At 44.5% G+C, this 12,779-nt stretch overlaps 1 protein-coding gene across 3 annotated transcripts in view; it reads left to right on the forward strand.

Moving 5' to 3' along the window:
* LOC105694562 (adenylate cyclase type 5) overlaps window positions 1-12,088 on the forward strand; it is a 66,770-nt gene extending 54,682 nt beyond the window's left edge. For 2 of the 3 annotated variants that reach the window (XM_012415361.2, XM_012415363.2), the window contains 11 exons: window positions 1,745-1,891; window positions 3,301-3,459; window positions 3,547-3,792; window positions 4,826-4,985; window positions 5,062-5,159; window positions 5,252-5,336; window positions 5,723-5,839; window positions 6,691-6,822; window positions 7,240-7,617; window positions 7,753-7,972; window positions 8,156-12,088. In XM_012415361.2, coding sequence (XP_012270784.1) covers window positions 1,745-1,891; window positions 3,301-3,459; window positions 3,547-3,792; window positions 4,826-4,985; window positions 5,062-5,159; window positions 5,252-5,336; window positions 5,723-5,839; window positions 6,691-6,822; window positions 7,240-7,617; window positions 7,753-7,972; window positions 8,156-8,625 — 2,212 coding nt within the window. In that variant the 3' untranslated portion in view covers window positions 8,626-12,088. The remainder of the gene's footprint in view (window positions 1-1,744; window positions 1,892-3,300; window positions 3,460-3,546; window positions 3,793-4,825; window positions 4,986-5,061; window positions 5,160-5,251; window positions 5,337-5,722; window positions 5,840-6,690; window positions 6,823-7,239; window positions 7,618-7,752; window positions 7,973-8,155) is intronic. The other variant, XM_012415362.2, reaches the window with a different exon arrangement.
* Window positions 12,089-12,779: the final 691 nt, after the last annotated feature.

Genomic DNA, 12,779 nt, shown 5'->3' on the forward strand with positions numbered 1-12,779 from the left:
CATCGTCAATTTATTAAGGACTATTATCTATATCTCAACACCCGATCCCCCATTGTCTATTTCCAATTACCCTAAAACCCTGTTTCGTATCAATCGCTCGCATCAACGCCTCGATGGAATTCATTTCAACGTTCAACTCTGAAGCATTTCCGCTCTGCGTTTCTTCTCCGTTTCTCTCTTCCTCTCTTCTCGAATGACAGGAAGTCCATACTTCCAGGAGGGGGAACCCCTTAATCCTCTTTGGCTTTTTCCTGGCGCTAACCAATCACTTTATAGACGTTTCGAGGGCATCTCCTTTTTCACCCGATTTTTCGGAACGTCGCCGTCTGACCGGAAACGCGCTTTTTCCCCTGGACCTTTATTTCCGATTTAGGCGAACAAGAAAACGAGAATCCGACGACTTCCCGGGGATTTTCTCGACATCCGGCTGTGTCTTCCTGCAAACAGAAAACGTCGAGGCATTCAACCCTTACAGGCGGTATAACATTATTGGAAATCTATAATTCACGATAAGACCGCACGACCATATCGATGTACGACATTTTGTTTTTACATCCCCTCTCCAAAAAATATCCACCTCACGTGTGCCGGATTTTTAATATTCACGCGATCAAACCTTTAAAGGTAAAACATAAGGGTGTAGTGAAATTATAAATTTCATATCCTGAAAATGAATTACGCCATGCCATAAATACGTGAAATTAGGTAGTAAAATAAATACACTTGGATGCTAGATTTATAAGACGCGTTATAAAACGTATAAATAAAATGTTAGAAAATTAAGATATTTTCTCTGGTGGGATAAATCTTAGGGGTAGTTTCTTTTTTATGGACCTGGAATTGAGAGGCTCTGCATGTTTCCCTTCTCCAAGGTTTCACGAGCATCCCTTAATGTTCAACCTTAAGGCTCATCCTCGCATGGTAGATTTACGTGTCGCTGACGGGAAGCTCTCAAAGGCAAACCCTAAGATACGAGATAATGCGACATCTCCGCCGGGATCCCTCCCTTAATTGTTTCCAACGAACCCCTCGTAGGAGGGTGAGCAGAGTTTGCAGGGGGCAGGAAAGATTAGCTGGACTCCGCCGCAGGAAGGACTTCCTTTAGAGATACCGACTTCCGGAAAAAAACATCGACCGAAGATCTCGAGAACCCCCCGAAACGCTGATCCAGAAATGATCGACCTGATCTAGAAAAAATACGTCTTGAATTTCACAACACGCTCCAAAATATGTAGCTCATTCCTAGTCAATTTTCTCATCTCGACTCGGTGGAATAATAACCAGAAGATTTAAACAAATGGCGATTTTAACTGCATAAAAAATTCCGACTAACAAAAAACATCGTGTAGAAATATTAACCTGGGCAACAGAGATATTTCTCTTTATCTTAACTATCTAGAAATATTGAAATTTCAACGATCCGACATGGTGCATCTGTTACCGTGAATGACCGAAATCGGAGAATGTCGACTTTCACCGGTGAATGTCAACAGGTACCAAATACGTCGGTGAAAGATCGAATATTTCATTACATTCTTGTACATTCGGACCCTCTCCAGTGAGTGTGTCGACAATCACGCACCGGTGAATGTCAACATTTACCGGTTAAGGGTATTTATGTGAATGTTGACATTCACCGGTGAAAGTCGACATTCTCCAGATTTCGGTGTTTCACCGTAACACATCCACGGAATTTGGAAATTAATTGTCGGAAAGGAGGTGATCCTTGGACGTCTCGTTTCAGGTTCGATCGATTAGCTGCCGAGCACCATTGTCTAAGGATCAAGCTCCTGGGGGATTGCTATTATTGCGTGTCCGGCCTTCCGGAGCCCAGACCCGACCATGCTCACTGCTGTGTCGAGATGGGACTGGACATGATCGATGCCATCACGTAAGTTTACGACCGCGTATTCCTTGTAAGAGCGCCGCCATGTTGGTCCTGCGTGCAGGAGGTCCTAAATATTTAAGACCCTCCACCGCAGGATATCTCCCAGGTCCAAGTGGACCTTGACTTTTCCTCCGTTTCCCGCTTCCTGGACCTGCCCATCCATGGGGAGAGGGGACATCCTTTATTCGGATGATATCCTGAAAGTACCAGCCCCAATTTTCCCCGCATTGGTTCACCTCCTTAAACATAAAGGACATGGTAAAACTGGAGGAACCCTCCGATCCTTGTACTTCATCGAACCGTCGAGATCCTGCCCTTGGCTTTATGGGGAAAATCCAGGACTCTTTTAACGTCCATGATAAAACGCGACGCTCGAAGGACCCCCCGTCAAGTCCTCGTAAAAAAAAGGACCAGGTCTGTGCTTCTATCGGCGATTCTATATCCTGCGAGGCGTTGCGAGATGTCACCATAATATTCCGACAGGATCGATCGACTGACCGGGCACTCGTCGCCATGGAAATCCCATAATCCTGACTGCAACAGGATCACGTCCTGAATTACTGATGGCGTCCGCCGATCGGATTGCAGCTCCCCCGAAAAACGGAATCTGCATCGAAACGCATGAAACGTTAGGCATAATTTTACGTAAAAGATGAAGTTAAAAAGAAAATCCAGCCAACCGAGTAATGAGTTCGTCCTAGTTCGGGAGCAAAGTGCCGGAGAAATAAAAGCCACAAGGAGGGGACCCGAAAACCGGGGCTCGAGGTCTTCCGAAGAAACGATTTTTGACAATTATCCCTATCATTCGATCGACCGAAATAAGGGAGGCGTTCGTGCCAGGGAACATTACTCGACACAACATCGCCGTAGATTTCCTCTAGACGTGCGTTTATGCGCTCTGCTTTCAGGATTAACGGCGAGCATCACGCGACACGTTGCTGACATCTCATTGAATGCGATTTTTCCTCGGTGCATCGCCCACTTTTCCTTACCTTTAACAGAACTTTATCGAATTTTATTTCCCAGCCGGAGACCATTAATTCCCCTCTTATTAAAGACACCATACAAGCTAATGCAAAGAGCTGTTATCGGTGAAGAAATAATACTCATTACTGTATCACTCGTCCTCTCGGGGATAAACTAGCGACATAATACACGTCGCGACGTACACATTTAAATCCCGTATTAAAGTACGTTATTAAAATTCCAAATATTAAATTAATATAATTTACGCCCTCGGTCTGGAGAAAAGTTTGATAAACATCTTGACGTTTCGTGTGTATTAAATGTTCCTTTCATGTCATTTTAAATGATCTGAAAATTGAGCAAAGAAACAACCGCGTCGCCCTGGGCAGCGTGATCGGAAAAGTCCTTGACGAAGGACCCAATAATCCTGAAAATCTCGATTCCAGGCTCGTTCGAGAGGTGATGGCGGTGAACGTGAACATGAGAGTGGGCATCCACACTGGTCGAGTGCATTGCGGAGTACTTGGGCTCCGAAAGTGGCAATTCGACGTGTGGAGCAACGACGTAACGCTGGCGAATTACATGGAGAGCGGCGGAATACCAGGGTAACCCTTCCGGGTGCAATCCCGACACGGATTTTGGGTACCAAAGTCCGATGATCACGGAACGCGCCGATACATTTGTCGTTTCAGGCGAGTCCACATCACCAAAGAGACCTTGGCTTGCCTAGATGGCGACTACGAGGTGGAAGAGGGTCGAGGTGGCGAGAGGAACGCCTACCTCAGGGAGCACAGCATCCAGACGTACCTCATCGTGCCCGGAGACACGTTCAGAGATAACGTGAACTCCGGTCTGAGGAAGGGCTACTCTGCCAATGGGAACGTGTCAAAGGAGATGAGAGTCATGGGGCACGGATCCCAGCACGGTAAACAGTCCAAGTGAGTCAGGGAGGTTCCAGACGTGATGGTTCCCATTAGACGGTGCTGGGCAGGACGCCAACCTCTATTTCTTACATCCACTCCCGAAATTACAGATAATTTGCACTTGGGAATCTGAGAAAAAATCCCTCAAGGGAGATAGACGAGAGGAAGGTCCTTTAAAGTAGGCCCTTAGTGTTGGCCAGCATCGCGTAGGGTTTACGCCGAAGTGGGGGTTTCGCATGCAAACTGCGCTCGTTGATCTCTATGACAATAAGGGTCCGATTTAGCTTTCGCATGTAAATTGAGCTTGCAAGTCATTTCGAATGGGCACGGATCCCAGCACGGTAAACAGTCCAAGTGAGTCAGGGAGGTCCCAGACGTGATGGTTCCCATTAGACGGTGCTGGGCAGGACGCCAACCTCTATTTCCTATGTCCACTCCGGAAATTACAGATAATTTGCACTTGGGAATCTGAGAAAAAATCCCTCAAGGGAGACAAACGAGAGGAAGGTCCTTTAAAGTGGGCCCTTAGTGTTGGCCAGCATCGCGTAGGGTTTACACCGAAGTGGGGGTTTCGCATGTAAACTGCGCTTGTTGATCTCCATGACAATAAGGGTCCGATTTAGCTTCCGCATGTAAATTGAGCTTGCAAGTCATTTCGAAAGGGCACGGATCCCAGCACGGTAAACAGTCCAAGTGAGTCAGGGAGGTCCCAGACATGATGGTTCCCATTAGACGGTGCTGGGCAGGACGCCAACCTCTATTTCTTACATCCACTCCCGAAATTACAGATAATTTGCACTTGGGAATTTGAGAAAAAATCCCTCAAGGGAGGTAGACGAGAGGAAGGTCCTTTAAAGTGGGCCCTTAGTGTTGGCCAGCATCGCGTAGGGTTTACGCCGAAGTGGGGGTTTCGCATGCAAACTGCGCTCGTTGATCTCTGTGACAATAAGGGTCCGATTTGGCTTTCGCATGTAAATTGAGCTTGCAAGTCATTTCGAAAGTAGAGACGGTGATTTGATCCCAGAGTCCACCTTTGACGCGCTTTCAGATTGGGCTTTGGAGAGAGCGTGGAAGGCGATAAGGACCCTGAAGACGAGGTAAACGAATACCTGATGAGAGCCATCGACGCCAGGAGCATCGATCGTCTGAGGTCCGAACATTGCACGCCTTTTATCCTGACGTTCAGGAGACCCGATATCGAAGAGAAGGTGACACCTCGATGCGGCTTTGGGGTAAACGTATCTCGCGTTTTTTATTCATCGATCATTTCATCCCCTGATATAGTACTCCTGTGAGAGGGACCGGATGTTGTCGGCTTACTTCGTGTGTTCTGGCTTCGTTTACATCGTCGTCATCGTGGCAATCGCCATTACTCTTCCTGGGTGAGTTCACCACGAAAAGGTGTACCTACACGTTTGATGAATGTATCTCATTTGCTGTGGATCTTGTATTTTTAATGAAATGTGCTTTTCAGGAGCGTCTACTTCTACGGGTGTACCGGCGTCAGTCTGTTCGTCATTGCAGTCATCAACGGCATTCTTCTTGCGGAAAAGAATGAGGTGAGCTTTGGGGACAGATTTTCACGGGTTAAACCAGTTGATTTGGGCATCAAATCCACTTGATCCACTTTCCACTAAGAAAACAACATAAATCACAGGAACGTGCTCCTGCCCCGAGTCGCGGATGACGGGTCGATCGAAACGAGTACTCTTTTGGAAACTTGCCATTTCCCTCTTAACCTTGACTTCGCATCTACATGTCGGTGAAGTGTCAAAATTATCGACCCACCCAGTACGGCGATTGCGCTGACGCTTTGAATCGAGACCTTTAATGTCGCCAGGAAACCCGTGTCTGCGTTAACAAAGGACAAAGGACCCCGGAGAAAAATGTCACGAGAAGCCCAAAAGTGTCCCGCTTTTTTCTAAGACTCCATTATCCCCTACAGGTAGTTCCACAACTGGTGAGAAGCATCTCGATGCACATCTTTCAGAACAGGATCGTTGCCCAGAGCATCGCATCGACGGTCGTCCTTTTGACGTTCATCACGGTCTTATCGCCTCTGGTAAAAACATTTTCAATTAATCCAACTTCCACATAGTTTCATACACTACATAGTATATAATGACATCGTCGAAAAATTCACGACCTAATGTCTAACAAATAAGAGGAGGAATAAAACAATTGTCCTACGCCTTGACACAGAGTATGGTAATTTCTATTGGTGTGGTCGCGACATGGAGAGATATCTTTCGACAAAGACGTAACTCCCCGGGGAGGAAAATCAACGGCCCCAAGGGGTGGCTCCAGAAATGTCACGAAGGAGCAGGAAATGCCAATTCGGGGACGCGTCCTGCGAATCGATGAAGCCTTGCCAGGACACTCCGGCCTCGATATACAAATTCCCTCGGAAAATTATGTAACGCGGCCGAAACGCACCGTGGACGGTGCAATTTCCACCGTCGATTATTCGCGAACTGGCCAGAAATACGCACTCGGATATTAAATTAATGCCTCGAGGTTATAACCGCGCCGACATTGTCTGGATTGGACGTATCAAGGTCCAACCTCGGTGGTACGGATGCGAAAAAATCCAGAGACGAGGGGCCACGTCGGAATCGATAACACGTGCCATAACGATACAATTGTTGTGTCGACGGTATAAACTTAGATGACGGACATTAATAACGGAAATTCCAGGATGGATATATCCGACGGTGGAATTCAAGTAGCTGCAAGGAGGACGTATCGTTGAAGTATCAGGAATTGAATGCGAAGGGTAATTCCATGAAGGGGCTTATCCGTTGTGCCTTGCAAAGAAATTCCCCGGGTCGCTGCAGCTCAATGAGCCAGAAGGAGATAGTCGTTCTTCCAGGTGGAATGAAGGGTGAAGTAATGAGCTTCCATCTCGTTTAGGTGACTCTCGGCGGAAGCGACGTCTGCAGCAATAACACTTTACGACAGGCCGAGTGGCTCGAGAACTCCACCATCATGGTCCACAGCATCCAGCCAGAAGTCGGCCCGTGTTATTACACGCTCTTCATCGACGTAAGTTATTTACATTGTCCTGTCAAGTCCTCATATAGGTCCTGATGCACCTGCATATGCATTTGTCGGGAAACTCAATCGAGCCTCTTGGTCCCTTTATACAAATGATCTCTCGAAATCAAGTGGGGTTCCATAAAATCTTGAAATTGAACACATCGAAAAGGTTTTTTTCACGATATCTCTTCCAGCTCTTCCCAGTCCTGGTGATGTTGGTGATGATGTAAGTTATTTACATTGTCCTGTCAAGTCCTAGGAATCCTCATATAGGTCCTGATGCACCTGCATATGCATTTGTCGGGAAACTCAATCGAGCCTCTTGGTCCCTTCGTGCAAATGATCTCTCGAAACCGAGTGAGGTTTTATAAAATCTTGAAATCGAACACATCGAAAAGGTTTTTTTCACGATATCTCTTCCAGCTCTTCCCAGTCCTGGTGATGTTGGTGATGGTGACCTGCGCCGTCTACCAAATCCTGACGTCGGTCTTCAAGGTGGCAGTTCTGAGCGTCGTCGTGGCGTGTTACCTTGGAGTGACCATTTGTCAAGCGATGGAAGAGGACGAGATCGAGCCAGCCGGAAGATGGCTGGCAGGAGTCTTGGTGGTCTTCTTCATGGCGTGTTTGGTGGCACATTCCCAACATACCGAGGCCACCTACAGGCTGGACTTCCTCTGGAAGCTGCAGGCCACCGAAGAGAAGGAAGAGATGGAGCATCTCAAGGCCTACAACCAGAAACTTCTGGCGAACATCCTTCCGGAACACGTGGCTGCGCATTTCCTCTCCACGGTGAACTCCGACGTAAGTCGTTGCCCTCGTACCCGTAAGAATAAAATGAACATTATTTATAATACAGATAGAGGTTATAAGAAAGGTCCTGGCACCCGGGAAATTTGATTTTTAATAAAAACTTAACGAGGGAATTCGATCTTGCAGGAGCTCTACCACGAGGAGTGCGAGTTCGTCTGCATAATGTTCGCCTCGATACCGAACTTTTCCGAATTCTACGTCGAGCTGGAGGCGAATAACGAGGGCGTCGAGTGTCTGAGACTCCTGAACGAGATCATCGCCGACTTCGACGAGCTGCTCGCCGAGGAGCGCTTTAAATACATCGAGAAGATCAAAAGCACAGGAGCCACGTACATGGCCGCGTCTGGTTGGTGCCAGAGTCCTATTATTACACCCATTTCACGTCCCAACGTCGAGCCCAACAATCCCGATAAATCCATACTCCAGCAATGACTCCCACGGGAGAACTTGAAACGTGACAGTTTACATCCTACTTAATTAATTAATTTCTCTCTGGGCAGTTTAACCAAACATGACCGATCTCTTCCAGGACTCACGAAGAGCACCTGCGACATGAAGGACTTCAAGCACGTGACAGCAATGGCGGATTACGCCCTCAGGATTCGGGAACAATTGTCCTACGTGAACGAGCACAGCTTCAACAACTTCAGGATGCGAGTCGGCATCAACATCGGTCCAGTTGTTGCTGGAGTTATCGGGGCTAGAAAACCTCAGTACGACATTTGGGGGAACGCGGTGAACGTCGCCTCCAGGATGGACTCCACGGGGATCCTGGACGGGATCCAGGTGACGCAGGAAGTCCGGGACATCCTGGCTGCCAAAGGATATCCTATGACTTGTCGAGGGAGCATCCAAGTCAAAGGCAAGGGCAGCATGGTCACGTATTTCTTGGATGGGGCCAGGCAACCTGATAACGCCAAAACCCCCCCGGAACAGGGAGATGATAAGGCGAATTGCAACGAAGAGAAATTGTCACCTAGCAATGGATCGACTCGGTAAGAACTAAATTGCTGATGCCTCGAAGTGCCGATATAGAAGTTGCTGGGTACTTCGCCGTCTATGTGAAGAAGAAACGAGCCACAAAAAATACGGCCACTGAATGGGGACTAATCAGCAATTTGAGCAAAATTGCTGTTGAGATGAATACGACATAAATATCAAATAAAAAAATATCAAATCATGAAATTCTGACAAATTCCCGTTTTGTCTCGGTTTGAGGAAAATTGCTGATGTGTCGACTGAAGATCCGACATTGGTAATCCGAGTCATGCACACTTTGCAATTGATATAAATTGCATTACCAACCGAGGATATCAGGTCACTGATTGATGAGAAATCGACGTTTTGACTCGGCTGGTGAGAATAAAATTGCTAAAGTGTCGATTCGAAAATTGGAATCGATAATCCAAGTTGGAGCATCCCTCAGCAGTATGTACATGGATTGGTAATGCAGGATAATACATCAGTAATTATCGTTAACTGCGACACCAACTGCGGATACCAGGTTGCTAATTCCTAAGAAACCAGCGTTTTAACTCGCTCTATGAATATAAAATTGCTGATACGTGGACGCGACCTCGAAAGCCGGTAATACAGGTCGCTGCGTCTTTCTTTACCACTCGGATACCAACCGCCGATAAAATGGAGAGCACCGCAATTCCCATCTACATTATTCGTACCCATTGGGACAAACGGGTTCCCCAAGGACGGAAATTTCCTCGCTGGTCGATAATTGCTCCAGTTGAGATTCTGCATCGATATTCGCCCCTCGAGGCGTACTTACTTCCACTTTTTCTTTTTGCAAACTGGTCTAACAGGTACGCCGAGAAATCCCTCCGAGAACGTTCGCGTATTACACGTTCGGTAGTCTTCGGACAAGGATTCAACCGTCAAGATTTTAACGATTCATTTCCCCTTATTTATTCTTCTCTTGCCGAACGTAAATTAAGGTCGGAAAACGCTCACTTCCGGTCCTGCGTAGACATACAAAAATGTACTCGAAGTATAGAAGGATGATAATGACGGTCCGGAAGAAAAATTCCATTTTGAGCAGGAAAAATTGCAAGAGGGACTCGGATTTTTCGCAAAACAAAGGAAAGAAGAAAAAAGCACGATACAACGAAACCGTAAAGAGGAAAAAAAAAATACGAACGTCGGTAGGGACTTTATCGAAGGGGACCACGGAATGTGTTAGGCGAATAAGTTAGTGAGAAGTAAGAAAGTAATTGAAGCGTACAACGGACACATAGTTCATCCTCTGGCTGTAATCAGACTATATGAATATATATATATATATACATATGAATGTATAAAGGAATCTATATTCTGTCGTATATAATCTAAAATGCAGCATGCTATCACAGAGATGTTGCATCGCGTTGCAATATCGATACATTACTGTACACAGCTTATCGCTGCATACAGTACGCCGACTACATAAGGACACTATGTACAGGTATACTACATAACTCGTTAAATTCCCGAAATCGACAACTACGAACTTCCGAAGGCTCTGCGAATTTTACAATCTGGCTACGACACATAGACGTGGGTAATTTATGTACGCCTTAATCTATTTCATGTACTATATGAAGGGAGCGTATAAAAGCGTGCATAGGATCCATATACCTATTTCTATGTATATAATCGACGGTATGTTATATGTGCCCATAATTATGAAAGTGGTCTAAGTGATATATTTTTTGTTTCGAAATTACATTGAATTAATTTCCTTTGAAATAATATGGCGTGAAATAACTGATAAACTCATTTTCTTTTTTTTCATTTTGACTTAGACCACTTTCATAATTATGGGCACAAGTATACGTGCACAAAATGGCAAAACAGTCCGATTTAGACAGTTCGTAGAGGTCGATCCAAAATGCAGTGACTGATAACAAACAATTGCACGTGTAAACGAATCGCCGTTTGAAATCCTTATCTGTGATTACGTTGACTCTAGTTTCGCCTACCAAAGATCAATTATTAAAATCGCCAAGCGAACGAACCGAGGAAACGATCATTCCTCTGTTCGCAATTGCAAAAAAAAAAAGATTTATGACACGATTACCCTCGATTACGAAAAAAGCAGCATTTTTATTTGACGTACGACATAACTTTCCAAACGAAACTTTTCACCGATTCGTGCGCAAATTTGTGCAATTTCTGCACAAAAAATGTTCAGTGCGAGAAAAGGTATCCAAGTTCGAGGGAAATTGTGCTAAGATTTTTTAATTAAGCCGTTCTTCGAGTAAGTGGACGTTTTAACTTATTGCTGGCAGGCCCGGCTAATTTCGAAAAGTGCGACGTATTGCTAGGTGATTATGTGATAGTAGGAAAGAGGAATACACCGAAAGTGTATCGTGACTCCGAAAGGCGATCGGCAAACATTACGTATGCGGATCATTCGATTCCTTATCTACCACGAGAATGAGAACGGAGGAGCGATAACGCGCCATATCAGAATAATATAATTATTTGAAAACATTCGACCAGAACACGTCGAGGTCCGGTCTAAGATTTATTTTCCGAACAGGGAACGAAGTTTTTGAGAATAAAAAAAACGATAACCAGTCCCGAAAGAATTGTCAACGCTGTCCGATGCATCGTCGATCCATACTGTTGTTGACATTGACAATTAAGGCCGTCAATTACTTCGGAAAATGCGTGCCGGAAGTCATTCCCGAAAAGAAAAGACTCACCTTGAGCGTAAAAACGCGGAAAACGGGAAATTGAAACGCGTGAAAAAGTACTTGCACGAGGTAACTTAAATTTTAATAAGTAACTTTGAGTAAAAGACATACGTAGAGTTAGTCCGTGTAATTAAAAATCGAGCCAATGATTTTCTTGTACACTGAGAAAAGAACATTCGCGGTACCAAGAAAAATACATTGCCAATTCGAGGAATAATTATTTGGCTGAAATGAACTCAAAAAAGAAAAAGGTCATAATTCCAAAAAAGCGTTACATCCAATTCATTCGAGTTTGACATGGTGAATAATTATTCCGTAAATTAAGAAAATATTTCCCTGGTCCAATGAAATGTTTTCTCCTCAATGTAGCCATGTCGGTTAGTATTTTTAGGATTTACGTGCACGACTATTTCATGTATTCATAAGAGAGATCTATTTTTTAATGTTCACTTTAATTGGCCGGAATAATTAACAGCATTATCGGTCGACCTTGCAGATAGGAATTGTTCTGCCGAAAGTTGAAGAGGCATTCGAGGCACTAAAATGCCGCGTCGAGAGTCAATAATCGATGAAACGTCATGTCGATTAGAAATATAATTTGCTAGACGTAAGAGAATCGTTTAAGAGCCATTAAAGTAACTTCGATGTATGTATTTTCGGTGGCCTAAAGTTGAATCTGTACCGTACCTACACCTACATACGGTACGAAACGAGAGGAGCATTTTTCTCAATAAACTCGTGAAATACATTTTTTCATAAAAAAAAAAAAAGAAGTCAGAATATTTGCACTTCCCGTACTTCCTTGTACCTCGATCACTTCCTGCCCGTACTCGCTTGCTTTCAATCCTAGTTATCTAATTCTTACATAAAGTATCGCACCTAGAAAAGGTTAGAACAACTAGAAAACAATATTACGTAAACCGCGTTAAATTTTAAAATGACATCTGACACCAAAATGCAAGGGCCGTTACTTTTGAATATATTATCCTGTACAGTGGAAAATGTCAGCCTTGAAGATGAGTCGTCAACTGACTATTTTTATGTCTCCTAAATGACAGACAAACATTGGACATTCTGGAGAGAAGCATGTACAAGGTGTGCGTTATGTTAAAACATTTTAATATTTAAAATATATTAATGGTTTTCGTACTTCCCCCTCGTCGGGACAGTGAATATCATCGTTTCCCTTGAATTGTGCAGGATATAAATAACATTTAAATCTAAATCTACCATATCACGCACCCATTGAACCTATTCACCATACATGATCTCTTTACTCACATAAATTAAGTGCCGTTAATTGAGGAAAGATAAATGCATTTGGCAAAATTTTTGTACACCAAAGGTGTGTTTAATTCCGTGAATTGTGCCCATAATTATGAAAGTGATCTAAGTCATATATTTTTTGTTTCGAAATTACATTGAATTAATTTCCTTTGAAATAATATGGCGTGAAATAAC

The sequence above is a fragment of the Orussus abietinus genome, unplaced genomic scaffold, assembly GCF_000612105.2.
Source record: "Orussus abietinus isolate OABI.00-Male unplaced genomic scaffold, Oabi_2.0 scaffold20, whole genome shotgun sequence".
NCBI classification, from domain to species: Eukaryota; Metazoa; Arthropoda; class Insecta; order Hymenoptera; family Orussidae; genus Orussus; species Orussus abietinus.